Raw genomic sequence first — 23060 nt, forward strand, 5'->3', positions numbered from 1 at the left:
ATTTATTCCTTTTCTTGTTACGCTTTTTAATGTTTATGTTTTCATAGATTAGACTTTTATGAATGCAGCAATAACAAATGTGTATTTTATTATTTGTTAATCTTTCACAGGAATACAGTCATGACAGATAACGGGGTCTTCAGCAGATCTTTGGCTGTCACAGCAGCCCATCTGCATCCCATAATTGTGTCATGGGAGTGTTGATGAACGGTTAGAACGGTGAGCTGTAAATGTAAGTGCTGTCACATACTGACAGCAGCATTTACCAGGTTAACAGCCACGGACACCGCTTGGATGCATGCACGTCTGTTAGAGACAGATTATGGCTGAATAACTCAGGAATGTAGCAAAAGGTACCGACCAGTGTGGGCCAGAATCATAACATGTGCTCATGTGGTACTAATCTAGGCGACACCCAAAACAAAAATCCCTACCACCTGGGGTCACCTAGATTAGCAGCAAACCTGTGTACAGCCCATGTCAGGGCAGGAGTCACGACATGGGTTAATAGGGCCCTTCTTAGTCCCTGCTTTATCTGATGCCCATGGAACGCTATGGACCACCACATCTTTGGTTTGACATGGGTGAGATCTTTTCAGTTGTTGTCTTATTGGTTACTAATATACACTCAACCTTCTACTGCATATGTTACATGGTGTGTCAGGTACCCATTGGACTACTTTGGGCAACTGTGCCTTCATGGTTGATTTTACTTCTAGCATATTGGCTAACACCCTGCAATTGTTTTAAGGTTATAAATTTAACATTATGTTGTAATAGAATCTCTCTTTGCTATAACACTGAATAACTCAAACTGTCGGCAGAAATGAGGTCGCAGCTTCTGAGCCAGCATATGAGGCAACTTTAAAGGGAATCTGTCACACCCTTGGATGGACGTAACTAAGCTATTAATATGGGCATACAGGTACTACAATACTTAAAATAGTCATACCTGTATGCCTCATATCTACAGTGTTGTTCATCAGAAATCCTCTTAATTATTTGTTAATTCGAACTTTTAGGCTCCAGGGCTAATCCTAACCCTAATCTGTGGCACACAGAGAGGAGGTAATGATAAGCTTAGGAAGCTGACAGTCCATTGCGGTACAAGGCCAGGAGATCGAAGGGTACCATAGAATCATTGAATGGTAGAGTTGGAAGGGACCTCCTGGGCTATCTGGTCCAACCCCTGCTCAAAGCAGGGATTCACTAAATCATCCCAGACAGATGTCTGTTCCGCCTCTGTTTGAAGACTTCTATTGAAGGAGAACACAACACCTCTCATGGCAGCCTGTTCCACTCATTGATCACCCCAGCCTGGCCTCTCCAAACATCTGCATGGAGCCAGGTGACCGGTGGGTCCCAAAAATGGCTTTTCCAAACATATCCATGGGGCTCAGGTAACCGGTGGGTCCAAATCTTGACTGCCCCAAATGTATCCATGGGTTCAGTGATGGTCAATGGAGCAGATCTGTATTCTTTCAGCCGGGACCATGCTCCCCTAAGCTGGCATCCTGTAGAATGTCAAATCTGTGTCCCTTGTGATGGATCCATGATCTGGCAGTTCTCCTGTAGAGTGTTCCTGGCTGTTGTTTTGTAAAGAATCTCTGGGTCTGTGGATCTATGAATCTCTAGTGTGTCTTGGATATCCTGATATATTAGATATCTTGTTACAGAGGCAAATCCCCTTTTTATAGTACACAACTGTTGTCCTTCAAGCCATTATCCACAATGCTGTATGATGGCCTCCAGAGCTCTCCTATATACAGTACGATGGTCTCCACAGCTCCATATACACAGTACAATGTCCACACAGCTCCCCTATATACAGCATGATAGCCCCCACAGTACTCCTATAGGGTTAGGGATAGTTTGAAGGCTTCCATAGCGCCCCTATATGCATTATGATTTTATCACAGCTTTCTATATACAGTATGTGACCCCCACAAGCATTGATTGATAAAACATAAAATTAAAAAAAACACCTCGCTGCGTTCCATCCACAAGCTGATGCGGTCTCTGCAGTGTGTGCTAATCACTACTCTTGCATCCAGTCTCAGACACACGCACTAAATGGCAGAGGAAGGAGACATCGGCTCTTTTCTCCACCATTAGATTCGACATATCCTTAGTATGCAAATAATGCTGAAATGCAAACAGCGGTGACATTGCCGGTTCACAATTCAGCACTAGGTTCTCCACGACTTAGAAACCTCATAGCAGCTACAAGGTCTGCCATTACAAATGCCCCTGAAGGAGATTCTAGGGCAGAAAGGAGGATTATTTTGGTGGGATATTCCAATACTGTGTAGAGACCAGCGTTAGAATGGTGGTTTGGTGCTGTGTGAAGTACTCAAAAGAAAGTATATTGTTAAATCAGATGTGTTTGGATCTGAAAAACATGCAATAAAGATATTTTGGTGGTAGGCTAATTATGGAACGCTGTTCCATCTTGTTCTAAATGTTCTGATGATACACTTGACAGGAAGCACTTACCTAGCACAAAGGATTAATGTAAAGGCAGATCAGGAGTCACATTCAGGGACTTGTATATTTCTTTCAGTATTAGGAGAGCAGTGTCTTCAGATTCCCTAGAAATGACATAAGTGTGAGGATGTGCAGGAATCATAGCCAAAACATATAGGGTTGTACAATACTTTAGGTTCACCGGTCATGTACAGCTCTGGCAAAAATTAAGAGACCACCATATCAAAACCCTGTCATGGGCAGCCCATTCTCCAGACCTAATGGGGAGAGGGCCAATGATGGGGGTGATGGGATGGGGAGATGGCCAGTGATGGGGAGAGGGCCAATGATGGGAGTGATGGGGAGAGGGACAATGATGGGGAGGAGGAAATGATGGAGGTGGGGAATGGGCAATTTCTGCATGAAGGGGATCATGATGGGGCATATTTCTGCATGAAGGGGATCATGATGGGGCATATTTCTACATGAAGGGGATCATGATGGGGCATATTTCTACATGAAGGGGATCATGATGGGGAATATTTCTGCATGAAGGGGATCATGATGGGGTATATTTCTGCATGAAGGGAATCATGATGGGGCATATTTCTGCATGAAGGGGATCATGATGGGGCATTTGGCATGTGTTGGCACTTCATCATAAATAATTGGGTTTTAGGTTGAAGTTTGGGCACTCGGTCTCAGAAAGGTTCACCATCACTGGTTTAGAGTAAGTAAAGTGCATCTTTTTGGGTACATTAGAGGAGGGCACTGTAGTATATAGTTCCTATAGATAAGGATAGATGTAGTTCCTTTATGGGCCACTAGATGGGGGCATACTAGTGTGCACTGTTAGGTATAGTTGATAGGATGTTTATAGAGGGTTAAGTGTAATAAGGGCTGCTGGGTAGTAAGAGGGAAGTTTTTAGGAAGTTAGTTCAGATGGGGCCAGGGTGCCCAAGTGTCCACATGGGCTATAAGCCCGGACAGCTCGGCAGCCACGTAACGTTAAAGCGCTGCAGCCCACATTATTCACGGTCACTGTGCATCGTAGCAGTGGGACAGAACAGGAAAGGAAAGATATGGCGACTCATGGCCTGGGCAGATGCTTTTAGGGCAGGAGTCGGATGGACTGAGGAGAAGAAAAAAGTTGGAGCTTCGACGAGATCGGTACAGATGGGTCGGATGCTTTACCAGAGGCAACCAAACCTGGTGACTGATGATTTCGAGTCTGGGGCGAAACAGGCAGAAGGAACTGTCATCATGGCGAGGTCAGGCCAGGAAAGAACTGAGGAGCAGTGTCAGATGGTCCAGTCCGGGCGTGTACTGCACAGAAGCGGCAGCCAGAAAGGGAAAGATGAGGAAACAAGTAAATGTCATGATGTATCAACTGTGGATGTAACGTGTGAAATATTCAGTAAAGAGAATGTTAAAGTTAACTTGGACTGTGTCTCCATTGCTGGGGTCGCCTGGAAGAGGGACCGTTGTTGCCTGGGACGTGCCCTGGGGAAGCTTAATTTGAAGATGCAGGTACGCTGAAGAGAAGAGTACAGTTTTCTGTAGGGGAGGGACTGGACATAGATGGTCAGGTCACGACTACAGTCCTGTCCCTCCCTCACACTATTACCCTTCTTTTGAGAGTTGGATTCCTTATGGGTATCCCAGTACAGGGATACAACAAAGCCAGGTTTCCTTAGGGACTTCTCAACTAATGTGTCTACCAAAAAAGAAAAAAAAAAAAAAACCTTTTATTAAATATTATTAAAATTCACAATCCAAAGAAAAATATATAGAAAAACTAGTTAAAAGAATAGTACCTCTCAGCCCTTAAGAATGAGGCAAATGGTAAATGAATGCAGGGAACTATACAGAAAATTTTTTAAAAAATACAGTATTCCTACAACGGCCCTAATAGGACCATATTAGGCTGATAACCTTCCTAACAGCGGAGTTTGGCATTCTATAAGTTTGACAAGGCACCCCAGCTCAACGTCGGCTTGCCTTTAAGTCTCTGTCAGCCCCTATTTTAAGGACATAAGTAAAGAAATCCAACATGCATACAGTACAGATTGCCTATGGCACTACTATTCTATTATGGATTATCTATGAAGGCTAAAATAAATTTTAGCTCTATTTCAATAAACAATTCTGTTTGTCTGCTCAATGTATTTCAGAGTCTGTCTCACATTTCTGTGTGTTTCTCAATATACTTCAACGTTTGTCTAATATCTGCTTAGTATACTTCAAAGTCTGTCTCTATGTATTTCAAAAAATAGTTGATCCGTCTGAACTACTGAATGAAAGATATATATGCTGTGAGGTAGCGCTGTCATTCAGATAGGGGATTCTCGCTTGGCAGCCAAATAATCACATCCGGCACAGGTTTTCCATAAAACCATAACAGTCCATGCAGTTTATTACGAAGCATAAACCGTGACCAATAACAAAGTTCATATCACCAGCATAGCGTCCATTACAGAGCTTCCCTCTGTTAAGCCTGTGGTCACACAGGTTACTCAATGTCAAGTATTCAGGCTCTTCAGCCTCAAAGTTACCTCACCAGTCAGGGTTCCCTCATTGCTGCCGCAGCTTACTGCAGATGTTCATTCCCTCCTGGGAACTATCAGACGCTTGCAGCCATTACTCCCAGCATTTACGTGCTGTCAGGCAGGAAGCTCCATCTCCCAGTGGGACCTTCCACAATGGACCAACCGGTTCCCTGCACTCACCCGTGACCTACCCTGGCCACCTTATATGGTCCGTAGCCACGCCCACCGGGTCACATGGCTATGACCTTATCGCAGGTCCTTCACACACTCATAGTCTTTTGCTACAGGCGTTAAACACACCCCCTGGGGTTTGTAGGTAACTGGGTCCGCCTTGAGACCTAGATATACGCCACTGGACTTATGCCCATGTATCTTTTAACCTCTGAACAGAGTCCTCAGCCCCGGGACACCCCGAATCCAGACGAGAAAACTCACCAAAATGAGGACTGAACCCATAGTTGATCAAGAAAGAGGACATACCAGTGGATTGACTCACCCGACTATTAGATAAGATAATCCTTTAATCGTCCCACCATGGGGAAATTCAGAGCATTACAGCAGCAAGGCAGGAACAGGTACAGATACAGATGCATAAAGGCATTACACTGACAGTAGGTAGGTACATATACGGAAAAAAAAAAAAAGATATAACCGGACTATCACAACTTTGGATCTATCAGTTCACTGGGTCGTTCTCCGTTTTGGACAGTGCTGGTTATACAGCCTAACTGCAGCAGGAAAGAAGGACTTTCGATAGCGCTCCCTCTCACATTTAGGATGAAGTATCCGGTCACCGACAGTACTGCACCTCTTTGTCACGGTCTCATGCATGGGACGGGAATCATTCTGCACCATGTAGCTCACCTTAGCCAGTATCCTCCTGTCGCCTACTTCCTGAACTGGATCAAGGGGGCATCCCAGGACAGAGCTGGCCCTTCTAATCAGTTTGTCCAACCTATTCCTGTCCCTGGTTGATATGCCACTACCCCAGCACGCCACACCAAAGAAGATGACTGATGCCACAACAGAGTTGAAGAAGGATGCAAGGAGTGCCCCCCTAACTCCGAAGGCTCAAAGCCTTCTGAGCAGATAAAGCCTACTGTGGCCCTTCCTGTACACTGCATCCAAGTGATGGGGCCAGTCAAGCTTATTATTGAGGACCACACCAAGGAACTTACAGGTGTCGACTATCTCAATGTCATTTCCCTGAATGTTCACCACTACTGGTGGATTTTTTCCCTTGCGAAAGTCCACCACCAATTCCTTGGTCTTCCCGGAATTAATCCTAAGGTAGTTCCTCTGACACCACTCCACAAAAGCTTGGTTAGTATCTCTGTACTTTCATCTCCTCCTGTGATGAGGCCTACTATTGCAGAGTCATCAGAATACTTCTGCAAGTAGCAGCTAGATGAGTTGCACTTAAAATCCGCAGTGTACAGTGTGAAGAGAAAAGGGGCAAGAACTGAAGGCAAATTTAGCCAACGGCAGTATATCACACAAGTCATTCTGTCTAGCAGAAGTCAGACATCTGAGGATCTGTTCCAGAGACTGATTAGTGCGTTCCGTCTGACCATTACTCTCGGGATGGTATGCAGACGAAAAGGACAGAGACATCCCTAATTTTTTGCAGGAAGCACGCCAAAACTTAGCCACAAACTGCACACCACAATCAGACACCACATTCAGGGGTACCCCATGCAAGCGGACCACATGCTGCCCAAACAATCTGGATAAGGTCTCAGCAGAAGGTAATGCGGACAAGGGTCAAAATGAGCCTCCTTTGAAAATCTGTCCACCACTACCCATACCACCGTATTATCCCTGGAAGAGGGAAGATTGGTAATAAAATCCATGGACAGGTGGGTCCATGGTCTTTCGGGAACTGTCAAGGGCATCAGCTCCTCCGCCGGCCGGCTATGAGAGCTTTTAGAACGAGCACAGACCCCACAACCAGAAATGAATTTCTTTATATCAGAACCAAGGGTAGGCCACCAGAAGATCCTAGCCACCGCCAGACGTGTGGCTGATATACCAGGGTGAGCACACAGCTTGGATTCATGAAACTCTTGCAAGAGTTTAAGGCGAAGTTGCTCTGGGACAATCAACTTGCCCCCTGGCTTGGCCGCAGGAGCCAGCGACAGGGCCCCCTCAATTTCTCGTTCCAATTCAGATGAGATCCCTGCTAACACAACCCCAGGGTGCAGAATGGAGGACGATGGCTCAGGGGCAGACACAGGATGAAAACTACGAGATAAGGCTTTGACCCTGGACGGAATGTAATAGTAAATAGTAAACTGGAAACGAGAAAAAAAAAGCGACCAACGGGCCTGTCTGGGCGTTAGTCTTTTAGCAGACTCAATGTATGACAAATTTTTGTGATCAGTGATCACAGTAACCGGGTAATGCAGTTTTCCATTCAACCCCTCTCGGACCCTTATCAAAATATATGCCCCCCCGAAGATCCAGTTTAGAGAACCATGTTGCTCCTGATAGTTGGTTACTCAAATCGGGAATCAACGGTAGTACGTATTCCGTACAGTAATCTGATTAAGCTCATGAAAATCGAGACAGGGACGTAACCCGCCATCTTTTTTCTTTTCAAAAAAGAAACCTGCCACCACAGGTGAGACTGAAGGACGTATGTGTCCTTTGCGAAGACTCTCAGCAATGTAATCTTTCATGGCCAAGCGATCAGCGCTTGGCCATGAAAGATTACATTGCTGAGAGTCTTCGCAAAGGACACATACGTCCTTCAGTCTCACCTGTGGTGGCAGGTTTCTTTTTTGAAAAGAAAAAAGATGGCGGGTTACGTCCCTGTCTCGATTTTCTAAAGTTTTACTTCATGTGGAACTGTTTGTGGACGGTAGTTCTTTTCCCTCTACAGCCTTCGTGGACTGCGGATCATCCATTAATCTCATTGACTCCTAATTGGTCACACGCTGCAAGATAGGGACAATTAGGCTCAAGGTTCCGATCAAGGTGGTGACTATTGACTCCTCCCCCCTCACTAAAGAGGGAATTCTTTTCATGTCTGATTTATTTGCGCTCAGAGTGGGCGCTACTCATGTGGAAAACCAAAGTTGTTTGGTTCTGGACAATCTACCTGAAGGGTTGGTGTTGGGCATGCCCTGGTTACAACGCCATAACCCAGTTATTAACTGGAAAACGGGGGAGATTGTTCAATGGGGGTTTAATGATTTTAAGTTGTGTGATAAATCCGCACTGCTAGTTGAACCTGTTAAATCTGTGTCTGTATCATCTGTCGATCTGGAAGGTATTCCGGAACACCTGAAGGACTTCGAAGATGTATTCTCTGAAAGCGAGGCCAAGACATTACCGCCACATAGACCCTTTGACTGCGCTATCGAGCTGGTCCCGGGGGCTAAATTGCCTAAAGCCCGTCTGTTTAATTTATCAGGGTCGCCCCAAGAGATCTCTGCAGCCCAGCGGCGGAATTCAGTGCAAAACCACTCAGCCGAGTGTTTTCCCTGACAGACGCTCATTACCATGTCCTCTGCCAATCGCACTCGGTCAGGCTCATCATATACAGTGGGGAAAAAAAGTATTTAGTCAGTCAGCAATAGTGCAAGTTCCACCACTTAAAAAGATGAGAGGCGTCTGTAATTTACATCATAGGTAGACCTCAACTATGGGAGACAAACTGAGAAAAAAAAATCCAGAAAATCACATTGTCTGTTTTTTTTTCATTTTATTTGCATATTATGGTGGAAAATAAGTATTTGGTCAGAAACAAAATTTCATCTCAATACTTTGTGATATATCCTTTGTTGGCAATGACAGAGGTCAAACGTTTTCTGTAAGTCTTCACAAGGTTGCCACACACTGTTGTTGGTATGTTGGCCCATTCCTCCATGCAGATCTCCTCTAGAGCAGTGATGTTTTTGGCTTTTCGCTTGGCAACACGGACTTTCAACTCCCTCCAAAGGTTTTCTATAGGGTTGAGATCTGGAGACTGGCTAGGCCACTCCAGGACCTTGAAATGCTTCTTACGAAGCCACTCCTTCGTTGCCCTGGCGGTGTGCTTTGGATCATTGTCATGTTGAAAGACCCAGCCACGTTTCATCTTCAATGCCCTTGCTGATGGAAGGAGGTTTGCACTCAAAATCTCACGATACATGGCCCCATTCATTCTTTCATGTACCCGGATCAGTCGTCCTGGCCCCTTTGCAGAGAAACAGCCCCAAAGCATGATGTTTCCACCACCATGCTTTACAGTAGGTATGGTGTTTGATGGATGCAACTCAGTATTCTTTTTCCTCCAAACACAACAAGTTGTGTTTCTACCAAACAGTTCCAGTTTGGTTTCATCAGACCATAGGACATTCTCCCAAAACTCCTCTGGATCATCCAAATGCTCTCTAGCAAACTTCAGACGGGCCCGGACATGTATAGGCTTAAGCAGTGGGACACGTCTGGAACTGCAGGATCTGAGTCCATGGTGGCGTAGTGTGCTACTTATGGTAGGCCTTGTTACATTGGTCCCAGCTCTCTGCAGTTCATTCACTAGGTCCCCCCGCGTGGTTCTGGGATTTTTGCTCACCGTTCTTGTGATCATTCTGACCCCACGGGGTGGGATTTTGCGTGGAGCACCAGATCGAGGGAGATTATCAGTGGTCTTGTATGTCTTCCATTTTCTAATTATTGCTCCCACAGTTGATTTCTTCACTCCAAGCTGGTTGGCTATTGCAGATTCAGTCTTCCCAGCCTGGTGTAGGGCTACAATTTTGTTTCTGGTGTCCTTTGACAGCTCTTTGGTCTTCACCATAGTGGAGTTTGGAGTCAGACTGTTTGAGGGTGTGCACAGGTGTCTTTTTATACTGATAACAAGTTTAAACAGGTGCCATTACTACAGGTAATGAGTGGAGGAAAGAGGAGACTCTTAAAGAAGAAGTTACAGGTCTGTGAGAGCCAGAAATCTTGATTGCTTGTTTCTGACCAAATACTTATTTTCCACCATAATATGCAAATAAAATGAAAAAAAAAACAGACAATGTGATTTTCTGGATTTTTTTTTCTCAGTTTGTCTCCCATAGTTGAGGTCTACCTATGATGTAAATTACAGACGCCTCTCATCTTTTTAAGTGGTGGAACTTGCACTATTGCTGACTGACTAAATACTTTTTTTCCCCACTGTATGTGCCCGAGGGCCTCAAAGAATGCATTCACGGACACTCTCTCAGGGGCGGTGGGAGGAAGGGAGAAAGCCCAAGCTTGTGGGGACCCTCTTAACAAGGACATAATGACCCCTACCTTCTGGTTTTCGTCCCCAGAGGAACGTGGTCTCAAACTAAAAAAAAGTTTGCAACCCTCCATGAAGATCCTGAACTCCTTTTTGTTCCCAGAAAAGAAGTCAGGCAGTTTAACAGGTGGTTCCGGGGACACCAGAACAACATCCCTCGCCCTAGCCCCCAGAGTCCCAGCAATGCCAGCAGATAAAGCCCCTCGCACTGTCTCAGAAACCTGCTGCTGAGAACGAGCAAGAGCTTGCTGCTCCAGAGATAAACCCTGAAACATCTGACTCAGATTTTTCATCTGGTCAGCCAGAGTCTGTATGGAAACCATAATTCTCTGCACAAAAAAAACACCAAAAACGTACTGGTCAGTTATAATGTCAGGGTCCTGTCAGCGCCGGCGTGCAGCCTCCGCTGAGCAGGGACTCACCCGCACTATAGGGGGGCCCGGGGTCAGGTACGGTCGGAAAGTACTAACAAACAGGACCCGGGGACGCTGAAGTTTAGCAAGCAGAGAAGGACCTACGGTCATGTGACTGCAAGGGGCGGGGCTTAGCATCCTGCTTCTAGAGATCAGCAGGACACTATACAGAAATACTCAGAGTTAGGCAAAACGGAGGTCATACACAGAGATATGAGACAGAACGGATAGTCGTGGCCAAGCAGGGGTCAAAACCAAACAGACATAGAAGGTACCAAGCAGAATCCAACAAGCAATATCCAGAGAACAGACCGAGTCGCACACAAAGTATCAAGCAACCAGAACACAGCACAAACACACTCAGGGGTCAAAACAACTCTGCCAAGGGCGAAAGTATAACTGACGGGGATGGGATCTTCCTGAGGCTATAAGAAGCTTTCCCAGAACCAATGAGAGGCCACCACAATAAGTCCCAGGTGTGCAGGTAAGAGTCTGCACTGAGATCAAAACATTAACCCTAGAAGTGCAGGTCCACCAGCACTGGTATCATGACAAACATAGATTCATAGACTAGATATAATAAGCAGTGAATTAATCTGTGTCTGAAGTCACAGTCAACACACATAAGTGCCTCTTAAATTGTATCAGGCACCTGGCATTTTCAAAAAGCAATATAATAAGCAGGCAGAAGTGTCACATAATAGAGCATTGCAGACTGGCGAAATATAAACATAGGTCCAATATGGCTGACCAAAAGTACAGTGGGTTATATAGAGTCATAGGTCCAATATGGCAGACCAAACGTACAGCTGTTTTAACATAAGGTCATAGACAGCTAAAGACCCATTTTCTAAAATAGATATGATCCCAATGGATCACTTAGCTCAGTCATAGCACTTGTTCTTTGCTCCTACGCATTTCGCATCCTCCTCATGTCAAGGCTCGTCAGAGGACCAAGGATAGGAGTACTCCACAGTGGGTAAAAAAATGGGTGGGGGGAGCTTCAGGTGCCGCTATTTAAGTCCATGTGACCGTAGCTCTCTTAATAGAAGACACAGGGCATCAGTAATCATTTTGTTACCTGTTCATTCATCATGTGCTGGCTGCGCTAGGTAGTACATCTGATGTGTGGATGTACTTCCGGTTGGTGAGATGCAAAGGCGTATCACCCCGTTTCCTGCTCAATCAGGTACACTTCCAAGGTTGGAACGCAGAATATGCTTTATCTACTGGCAAGCGCAATGCGACTTTTCCTGCTGTCAATTCCAATGTGCAGAGAATACTTCATATACCGAATATACTCGTGTATAAGCCGACCCGTATATAAGCCGACCACCCTAATTTTGCCACAAAAAACTGGGAAAACTTATTGACTAGCGTATAAGCCTAGGGTGGAAAATGCAGCAGCTACTGGTAAATTTCAAAAATAAAAATAGATACCAATGAAAGTAAAATTAATTGAGACATCAGTAGGTTAAATGTTTTTGGATATCCATATTGAATCAGGAGCCCCATATAATGCTCCATACAGTTCATGATGGACCCCATAAGATGCTCCATACAAAACACACCCCATATAATGCTGCACAAAGGTTAATAATGGCCCCATAAGATGCTCCATAGAATAATGTGCCCTATATAATGCTCCATAAAGGTTATGGCCCCATAAAATGCTCCATAGATTATGCCCCATAAGATGCTCCATAGATTATTCCCCCATAAGATGCTCCATAGATTATGCCCCATAAAATGCTCGATAGATTAGGCCCCAATAAGATGCTCCATATATTATGCCCCCATAAAATGCTACAAAGATTATGCCTCCATAAAATGCTCCATAGATTATGCCCCATATGATGCTCCATAGATTATGCCCTCATATGCTGCTCCATAGAATATGCCCCCATATGCTACTCCATAGTTTATGCCCCCATATGATGCTCCATAGATTATGCCCCATATGATGCTCCATAGATTATGCCCCCATATGTTGCCCCATAGAATATGCCCCCATATGCTGCAACATAGAATATGCCCCATAGACTATGCCCCCATATGCTGCTCCATAGAATATGCCCCCATATGCTGCCTCATAGAATATGCCCCCATATACTGCTCCATAGAATATGCCCCCATATGCTGCTGCATAGACTATACCCCCATATGCTGCCCCATAGAATATGCCCCCATATGCTGCTCCATAGAATATGCCCCCATATGCTGTCACATAGAATATGCCCCCATATGCTGCTCCATAGACTATGCCCCCATATGCTGCTCCATTGACTATGCCCCATATGCTGCCCCATAGGATATGCCCCCATATGCTGCTCCATAGAATATGCCCCCATATGCTGCTCCATAGAATATGCCCCCATATGCTGCCTGTTATGAATGGGTCACCGAGGAGGAAAACTAATCAAGCTAAGTCACAGAAAACCAGAGAGGTTGGTAACTATGCAGATTGCAGACCCCTGATCCTAACCACACAACTAGCAGCAGCCGTGGAGCATTCCTATGATGATCCTAGACGCCTCGTCACAGCCAGAGAACTAAATAAGCCTAAAGCAAGAAAAGGGGAAATCTGAACTGCCCCAGAGCAGACCCCAAAGCAATAGACAGCCCCCAAGCATGTATTGTCAGTGAGACAAGATGAAAACACAAATACAGGCAGGAAAATAGGCTGAGCAAACGATGGGGCCCAAACTAACTAGAAAGGACAGGAAAGGAAAGACACTGTCTGCAATCTGCCCAAAAAACCCTACAAAAATAATGTCCAACACTTCTGATAACAAAATTAACCCTGAAGTCACTAGACTTCTCCCACTATATCAGCACTCTTAAATATTCTGAGACAGATAAAAAAGAGGCCAATCTAATAAGGGACAAAAAGCAAATTGGCAAATACAGATAAATAAGAGTGGAAATTCAGCACAGCCCCAGCCGGGGCTGGCTGACCACACAAAAAACTGAATAGACCAACAAAATCAAGTGTGAACTTTAGTAGAAACACTTAGCTTGAGATGACTGGAACAGAGCTGAAAACCAAGACCTGAAAAGCCAGAAGGAATCACCAGCACCAGAATAGGGCGTCGGCTGTCTTAAATGCAGTCTGAGATTCCAGAGATCCAATCGTTATCCTCATCATCAGGTGGCAGATCTCTACTAATTAAATCAACCTCACTACCTCCTGTTACCACCAGAGGGAGCCCGGAAGGAGAACTCACAACTAGTAGACCAGAAAATGAGTTCACAACAGTACCCCCCCTTGAGGAGGGGTCACCGAACCCTCATCCACGCCACCAGGCCGATCAGGATGGGCCCGATGAAAAGCACAAACCAATCTATTGGCATGAATATCAGAGGCAGAGACCAAAGAATTATCCTCCTGGCCATAACCCTTCCATTTGACCAAATACTGGAGTCTCTGTCTAACCAAACGAGAATCCAATATTTTCTGACTGGTGATTCTGTTATGAATGGGTCACCGAGGAGGAAAACTAAACAAGCTAAGTCACAGAAAACCAGAGAGGTTGGTAACTATGCAGATTGCAGACCCCTGATCCTAACCACACAACTAGCAGCAGCCGTGGAGCGTTCCTACGATGAATCTAGATGCCTTGTCACAGCCGGAGGACTAAATAAGCCTAAAGCAAGAAAAGGGGAAAACTAACTGCCCCAGAGCAGACCCCAAAGGAATAGACAGCCCCCACACATGTATTGACGGTGAAACAAGATGAAAACACAAACACAGGGAGGAAAATAGGCTGAGCAAACGATGGGGCCCAAACTAACTAGAAAGGACAGGAAAGGAAAGACAATGTCTGCAATCTGGCCAAAAAACCCTACAAAAATAATGTTCAACACTTCTGATAACAAAATTAACCCTGAAGTCACTAGACTTCTCCCACTATATCAGCACTCTGAAATATTCTGAGACAGAGCAAAAAAGAGGCCAATCTAATAAGGGACAAAAAGCAAATTGGCAAATACAGATAAATAAGAGTGGAAATTCTGCACAGCCCCAGCCGGGGCTGACTGACCAAACAAAAAACTGAATAGACCAACAAAATCAAGTGAGAACATTAGCAGAAACACTTAGCTTGAGATGACTGGAACAGAGCTGAAAACCAAGACCTGAAAAGCCAGAAGGAATCACCAGCACCAGAATTGGGCGTTGGCTGTCTTAAATCCAGTCTGAGATTCCAGAGATCCAATCGTTATTCTCATCATCAGGTGGCACATCTCTACTAATTAAATCAACCTCACTACCTCCTGTTACCACCAGAGGGAGCCCGGAAGGAGAACTCACAACTGGTAGACAAGAAAATGAGCTCACAACAGCTGCCCCCATAAGATGCTCCATATATTATAAGCATTATACCCCCATATGCTGCTGCAAAAAATAAAAATAAAAAAAGCCATACTCACCTCTCCTGAAATGTCAATTCTTTCTGCGGATTCCGCTGCAGTTTGCCATCTCCTCCATTGTGGAGATGAAAAACCGCAGGGCAGAACCGCAGGCCAATCAGCAGGTAAAACCGCAGGTCTTTTGACCTGCAGATTTACCTGCGGATTTTACAAAATCCGCGCAGCCAAATCCGCACCCCAATCCACAGCGTGTGCATGTACCCGTAGAATGATGGCAGAGACAGTAGCCCCCAGGCAGCAGTCCTCACACGACTGACCCCAGCTACTTCCCTAGACCGCCAATCTATTACCGGGTAGTGTCTTTTCAACTAAGGGAGGCCTAAAACAATAGGTGATGGCATTCCCCCCAAGACGTAGCATGACAGGGACTCTTCATGATGAGTCCCTATACGCAGATGTATGTTATCCACGACTTGGGTCAACCTCCCCTGGCACAGTGGGACAGAGTCAATGGCCTGGACGCTTAGGGGATTGGCTGCTCCACTGTCCAATCACAGATATGCCCTCAGGTACCCCGCCAACCACCACTTCAGCTGATAAAGTACACTGAGAGGGCAAAATGGAGGAAATATACACTCCCTGGTCGCCTCCCTCCACACGACCAGGGGAACGCGGCTTCATAGGTTCTACCGAAGATTTGGCATGCGCTGAGCAAACTCTTAAAAAATGACCAGTCTGCCCACAGAGCAAACATGCCCCCACACCATGGCGAATAACAGGCAACCCTCCTTTGAAATCAACTACTCCAATCTGCATGGGTTCCTCCGTCCGCACTGGTGTGTCCTCCTCCCTAGCAAGGACTACAGGGAGCACATTTGGTGTATGCCTCTCCCTGAGGCGTCTATCCACCCGGATGGCAAGGGACATGGCGGCCTCCAACGACCTGGGGGCGGCGTACTGCACCAGAGTATCCTGCAACTTTGGAGAAAGACCCTGCACAAAATGACTCCTAATTACAGGGTCATGCCACTGTGTGTCAGTGGCCCACCTCCTAAACTCTGAGCAGTACTCCTCAGCAGGCAGGCCTCCCTGCTTGATGTTACGGAGTCGGGTTTCCGCCAGGGAGACGCCATCAGGATCTCCATACACCAGCGACAATGCCACAAAAAACTCGTCCACTGATCGCAGAGATGGTGAATCGACCGGCAGGGAGAAGGCCCAGGATTGGGCATCAATCCTGAAGACATTCGCCAGAAGACTTGCCAGACTCATCAGGAGGGCTTTAAACTAGAAGAAGAGGGGATGGGAGTAAAAACAGCAGACAAGAACATGCAGCAGAAGGACAAACTAATCAAGGATACTAGATGTGGTAAAGAGGACCCAAGACAGGGTACTCAGAAGGAAGCTAAGAAAAATGTAGCAAAACTTCTTTCCTGCATGCTGACCAATGCAAGAAGCCTGACCAATAAGATTGAAGATCTGGAGTTGGTAATGTATGAGGAAAAATACGACATAGTAGGAATAACTGAGACATGGTTAGACGACAGCTATGACTGGGCAGCTAACTTGCAAGGATATGATTTGTTTAGGAGGGACCGTAAAAAAAGGAAAGGTGGTGGAGTCTGTCTATACAGTGGGGCAAAAAAGTATTTAGTCAGTCAGCAATAGTGCAAGTTCCACCACTTAAAAAGATGAGAGGCGTCTGTAATTTACATCATATGTAGACCTCAACTATGGGAAACAAACTGAGAAAAAAAAATCCAGAAAATCACATTGTCTGTTTTTTTTTCATTTTATTTGCATATTATGGTGGAAAATAAGTATTTGGTCAGAAACAAAATTTCATCTCAATACTTTGTGATATATCCTTTGTTGGCAATGACAGAGGTCAAACGTTTTCTGTAAGTCTTCACAAGGTTGCCACACACTGTTGTTGGTATGTTGGCCCATTCCTCCATGCAGATCTCCTCTAGAGCAGTGATGTTTTTGGCTTTTCGCTTGGCAACACGGACTTTCAACTCCCTCCAAAGGTTTTCTATAGGGTTGAGATCTGGAGACTGGCTAGGCCACTCCAGGACCTTGAAATGCTTCTTACGAAGCCACTCCTTCGTTGCCCTGGCGGTGTGCTTTGGATCATTGTCATGTTGAAAGACCCAGCCACGTTTCATCATCAATGCCCTTGCTGATGGAAGGAGGTTTGCACTCAAAATCTCACGATACATGGCCCCATTCATTCTTTCATGTACCCGGATCAGTCGTCCTGGCCCCTTTGCAGAGAAACAGCCCCAAAGCATGATGTTTCCACCACCATGCTTTACAGTAGGTATGGTGTTTGATGGATGCAACTCAGTATTCTTTCCTCCAAACACGACAAGTTGTGTTTCTACCAAACAGTTCCAGTTTGGTTTCATCAGACCATAGGACATTCTCCCAAAACTCCTCTGGATCATCCAAATGCTCTCTAGCAAACTTCAGACGGGCCCGGACATGTACAGGCTTAAGCAGTGGGACACGTCTAGCACTGCAGGATCTGAGTCCATGGTGGCGTAGTGTGTTACTTATGGTAGGCCTTGTTACATTGGTCCCAGCTCTCTGCAGTTCATTCACTAGGTCCCCCCGCGTGGTTCTGGGATTTTTGCTCACCGTTCTTGTGATCATTCTGACCCCACGGGGTGGGATTTTGCGTGGAGCACCAGATCGAGGGAGATTATCAGTGGTCTTGTATGTCTTCCATTTTCTAATTATTGCTCCCACAGTTGATTTCTTCACTCCAAGCTGGTTGGCTATTGCAGATTCAGTCTTCCCAGCCTGGTGTAGGGCTACAATTTTGTTTCTGGTGTCCTTTGACAGCTCTTTGGTCTTCACCATAGTGGAGTTTGGAGTCAGACTGTTTGAGGGTGTGCACAGGTGTCTTTTTATACTGATAACAAGTTTAAACAGGTGCCATTACTACAGGTAATGAGTGGAGGAAAGAGGAGACTCTTAAAGAAGAAGTTACAGGTCTGTGAGAGCCAGAAATAATCTTGATTGCTTGTTTCTGACCAAATACTTATTTTCCACCATAATATGCAAATAAAATGAAAAAAAAACAGACAATGTGATTTTCTGGATTTTTTTTTCTCAGTTTGTCTCCCATAGTTGAGGTCTACCTATGATGTAAATTACAGACGCCTCTCAACTTTTTAAGTGGTGGAACTTGCACTATTGCTGACTGACTAAATACTTTTTTGCCCCACTGTATATAAAGTCCACTTTAAAGCCCACACTATGAGAAGATATACAAGAGGGAAATGAAGAGGTGGAGTCTCTATGGGTGGAGATACAAGGAGAGAAAAGTAATAAAATCCTCATAGGGGTTTGTTATAAGCCACCAAATATAACAGAAACCACTGAAAATGCATTATTGAAACAAATAGACAAAGCAGCAAATCCCAATGAGGTGATTATTATGGGGGACTTCAACTACCCCGACATAGACTGGGAAACTGAAACCTGCGTATCTCAGAAAGGAAACCAATTTCTGTCAGTAACCAAGGATAATTATCTGTCACAACTTGTGCAGGGCCCAACTAGAGGGACGGCCCTTCTGGATTTAATTTTAAGCAACAGGCCAGATAGAATAGCAGAAGTACGAGTTGATGGGCACCTAGGGAACAGTGACCACAATATAACACAATTCCACTTGTCCTTCAGTAAGGTGCCCTGGAAGGGGGTTACAAAAACGCTGAATTTCAGGAAAGCAAAGTTTGATCAGCTTAGAGAGGACCTTCGCCGAATTGATTGGGACAATGTCCTCAAAAATAGGAGCACAGAAAATAAATGGGAAATATTTAAATCAGTTTTACACACCCACTGTGAGCCAGCCATACCGTAAGAAATAAAAGGGCTAGGAACAGGAGAACACCAATGTGGCTAAATAAGGATGTAAAAAGGGCAATAAGTAACAAGAACAAGGCATTTAGGAAGCTAAAACAAGAAGGCAATGAAGAAGCATTAAAAAGTTATAGAGAAAAAAATAAAATGTGTAAAAAACAAATACATTTAGCAAAAGTGGAAACTGAGAGACTCATTGCTAAGGAAAGTAAAACAAACCCCAAACTATTCTTTAATTATATAAACAGTAAAAAGATTAAAATTGATGGTGTCGGCCCTTTAAAGAACAATGAGGATGAAATCATAGAGAGCGATGTGAGAAAAGCAAATGTTTTAAATACTTTTTTTCTCAACAGTGTTCACACAGGAAAAGGATTTGCCAGGGGAAATACAGAAAGATAATGTAAACTCCCCATTAAGTATTACCTGCCTAACCCAGGAAGAAGTGCAGAACCGCCTTAGTAAGATTAAAATTGACAAATCACCAGGCCCTGATGGCATTCACCCTCGGGTATTAAGGGAGTTAAGTAATGTGATAGACAGGCCTCTATTCCTTATATTTAAAGACTCTATAGAAACAGGGTCTGTTCCTTTTGATTGGCGGCAAGAAAATGTGGCACCAATATTCAAAAAGGGGTGTAAAAGGGAACCTGGAAACTATAGGCCGGTAAGCTTAACATCTGTTGTGGGTAAAATTTTTGAAGGGTTTCTAAGGGATACCATTATGGAATATCTCAAGGTTAATAAATGTTTAACTCCATATCAACATGGATTTATGAAGGATCGCTCCTGTCAGACTAACCTGATCAGCTTTTATGAGGATGTAAGCTCTCAAATGGACCAAGGAGAATCATTGGATGTCATTTATCTCGACTTCTCTAAAGCATTTGACACTGTCCCACATAAAAGATTGGTAAGTAAGATGAGAAAGCTTGGGGAAAATGTGTGTAGATGGGTAGGTAGCTGGCTTAGTGATGGAAAACAAAGAGTGGCTATTAATGGGGGCATCCTCAGATTGGGCCAGGGTTACTAGTGGGGTACCACAGGGTTCTGTATTGGGCCCCCTACTGTTTAATATATTTATTAATGATCTAGTGGATGGCTTACACAGTAAAATATCAGTATTTGCAGATGATACAAAACTATGTAAGGTAGTTAACACAAAGGAGGACAGTTTGCAACTACAGACAGATTTGAGTAAATTGGAGAATTGGGCTGAAAAATGGCAAATGAGGTTTAACACAGAGAAGTGTAAGGTTCTGCACATGGGAAGGAGAAACAGATGCTACAATTACTTACTAAATGGGAAACTGCAGGGGAAATCAGACATGGAAAAAGACTTAGGCATCTTAGTCAATAAGAAGCTAAATTGGAGTGCCCAGTGTCAGGCAGCTGCCACCAAAGCAAATAGGGTCATGGGATGTATTAGAAGAGGTCTGGGGACACAAGATGAAAACATAATTCTCCCTCTGTACAAATCACTTGTCAGACCACACTTGGAGGATTGTGTGCAATTTTGGACGCCGGTGCTCAAGAAAGACATTACTGAACTTGAAAGGGTTCAAAGGCGGGCTACTAAAATGATAAATGGAGTTGGTTCACTACAAAACCCAGAAAGGTTATCAAAATTAGGTCTATTTACTCTAGAAAAGAGAAGACTTAGGGGAGACTTAATATATATGTACAAGTATATCAGAGGGCAATACAGAGATCTCTCCAATGAACTGTTTGTACCAAGGACTGTGATAAGAACAAGGGGGCATTCTCTTCGTTTGGAGGAAAGACAATTTCTGCACCAGCATAGAAGAGGGTTCTTCACGGTAAAAGCAGTGAGGCTCTGGAATTCTCTTCCTGAGGAAGTGGTGATGGCCAACTCACTGAATGAATTTAAGAAAGGAATGCATGCTTTTCTTGTGAGTAACAGTATAGAAGGTTACGAATAACAGAATATTATAGGTAGATGGTTGACCCAGCTTAGGGGAAGGAATTTTTTTCCCTATGGAGAAAAAATTGGCTTCTAGTCTGTGGGTTTTTTATCTTCCCCAGGATCAACAATGCAGAACAGCTGCACTAAAAATAGGCTGAACTAGATAGACATAAGGTCTTCCTTCAGCCTTCAAACCTATGTTACTATGTTACCCTTATGAAGGGACATAATGATTCCCACCCGTTGTTCCTCACTCCCTGATGAACGAGGACAGAGCCTCAAGTATAACTTGCAGTCCTCCTGAAAAACCAAGAATTTCTCTCTCCCTCGAGAAAACCTGTCAGGGAGAGATATCTTGGGTTCTGGTTGAGCCTGCACCTGAACCAAGGCCCCAAACCCCACCAGCTGCTGCACCATCTCACCACACAGCACCCTAACCTCATCAGTGAGGGGCTGAAGCAGTTGGGCAAAGGCCTGTATTTGGGTCATGGCTCACCTGGAAAAAAAGGGTAGGTTGGTGATAATGTCACGGGGCAGTAGGGAGAAAACAGGAGACGTGGCACCTGAGCCCCTGAACTGCCCCTAAGACTAAGGGGGCCCTGACTTTCCTTAACTTGGAGGTACACTTAATGGTAGTGAGGCCCAAGTCCCCGACTGTTATGATTGAGTCACCGTAGGAGGCAAAAACAGAAATGCTAGCTAAGTCCAGAAAACCAGAGAGGTTGGCAGCTATCGGATTGCAGACCCCTGATCCTATCCACAACAACTAACAGTAGCCGTGGGGGGTTCCTACGATGCCCTAGACCCCTCGAACACAGCCGGAGAATTAAATAGGCCTAAAGAAAGAAAGGGGAAATCTAAACTGCCCCAGAGCAGACCCCAAAGCAATAGGCAGCCCCCAACATATAATGACGGTGAAGCAAGATGAAAACACAAACACAGACAGAAAGATAGACTGAGCAAAGACGGGGCCCAAGCTAACTAGATAGGAAAGGACAGGAAGGCTGCTGTCTGCAATCCGTGAAAAACCCTATGAAAATAAGAGCCAACAGACTGACAGTGAAAAAGGCCCTGAAGACGCTAGGCTTCAAAAAAGCTATGTCAGTACTCAGGAATATTCTGAAGACAGAGCAACAGGCAAAAGGAGATACAGCTCACCCCAGCAGGGAATGGCAGAATCCAGAAAAGCAAGGAAAACAAAAACAAAACACCAATGCTAACAGGCAAAGCAGAAAACTTCGCTTTAGAGGAGTAGGAATCAGACTGGTGTCCTAGAAGTCCACAGAGAAATCACCCGCAGGGCAGAAGGGCGTCGGCAGCCTTATATCCAGTCCGTGACCCCACTCAGCCAGTCATCCTCATTAGGCTCAGGTGCCTGATAATCAGGCTCATTACCTTCCTTTACCAGAATAGGGAGTTCGCCAGACCTCATTGACGAAGGGGAAAATGAACTCACAACAGTACCTCCCCCTTGAGGAGGGGTCACTGAACCCTCAACCACGCCACCAGGGCGATCAGGGTGAGCCCGATGAAAGGCACGCACCAATCTTTTGGCATGAATATCAGAGGCAGACCCAGGAATTATCCTCCTGACCATAACCCTTCCACTTAACCAAATACTGGAGTCTCCGTCTAGCCAGACGGGAATCCAGTATTTTCTCTACCTCATATTCCATGTTACCTTCAACCAATACAGGGTCTGGAGGTGCCACCCCAGGAACAACTGGTTCAACAAACCTCTTCAACAAGGACTTATGGAACACATTATGGATTTTAAATGTGACAGGAAGAGCCAAACGAAAAGAGACCGGATTAATAATCTCCAAAATCTTGTAAGGTCCAATAAATCTAGGCTTAAACTTAGGAGAAGCCACCTTCATAGCAATATTTTTTGATGATAACCACACCATATCACCAATCTTAAACTGGGGACCAATGGTCCTATGTCGATTGGAAAACTGCTGGGCCTTTTCCTGGGAGAGAGATAACTTATCCACCACTTGGTCCCAGATCTGGTGCATTCTCTCTACCACAGTGTCAACACCTGGGCAGGCAGAAGGCTCCACCTGCCCTGAAGAAAATCGAGGATGAAACCCAAAGTTACAAAAAAAAGGTGACATCAAAGTGGCAGAACTAGCTCTATTATTTAAAGCAAATTCGGCCAAGGGCAAAAATGAAACCCAATCATCCTGATCAGCGGA

General features: G+C 44.9%; 1 protein-coding gene across 3 annotated transcripts in view; it reads right to left on the reverse strand.

Annotated features, from left to right (window-relative positions):
• Window positions 1–23060, reverse strand: part of SEC23IP (SEC23 interacting protein) — a 335045-nt gene that overhangs the window by 13453 nt on the left and 298532 nt on the right. For 2 of the 3 annotated variants that reach the window (XM_073564270.1, XM_073564268.1), the window contains one exon: window positions 2497–2591. The exons of the other annotated variant lie outside the window; for it this stretch is intronic. In XM_073564270.1, the coding sequence (XP_073420371.1) occupies window positions 2510–2591 (82 nt within the window). In that variant the 3' untranslated portion in view covers window positions 2497–2509. The remainder of the gene's footprint in view (window positions 1–2496; window positions 2592–23060) is intronic. 3 annotated transcript variants of the gene reach the window in all.

The sequence above is a fragment of the Dendrobates tinctorius genome, unplaced genomic scaffold, assembly GCF_039654945.1.
Source record: "Dendrobates tinctorius isolate UK_male_01 unplaced genomic scaffold, ASM3965494v1 ptg000443l, whole genome shotgun sequence".
Classification (NCBI taxonomy): domain Eukaryota; kingdom Metazoa; phylum Chordata; class Amphibia; order Anura; family Dendrobatidae; genus Dendrobates; species Dendrobates tinctorius.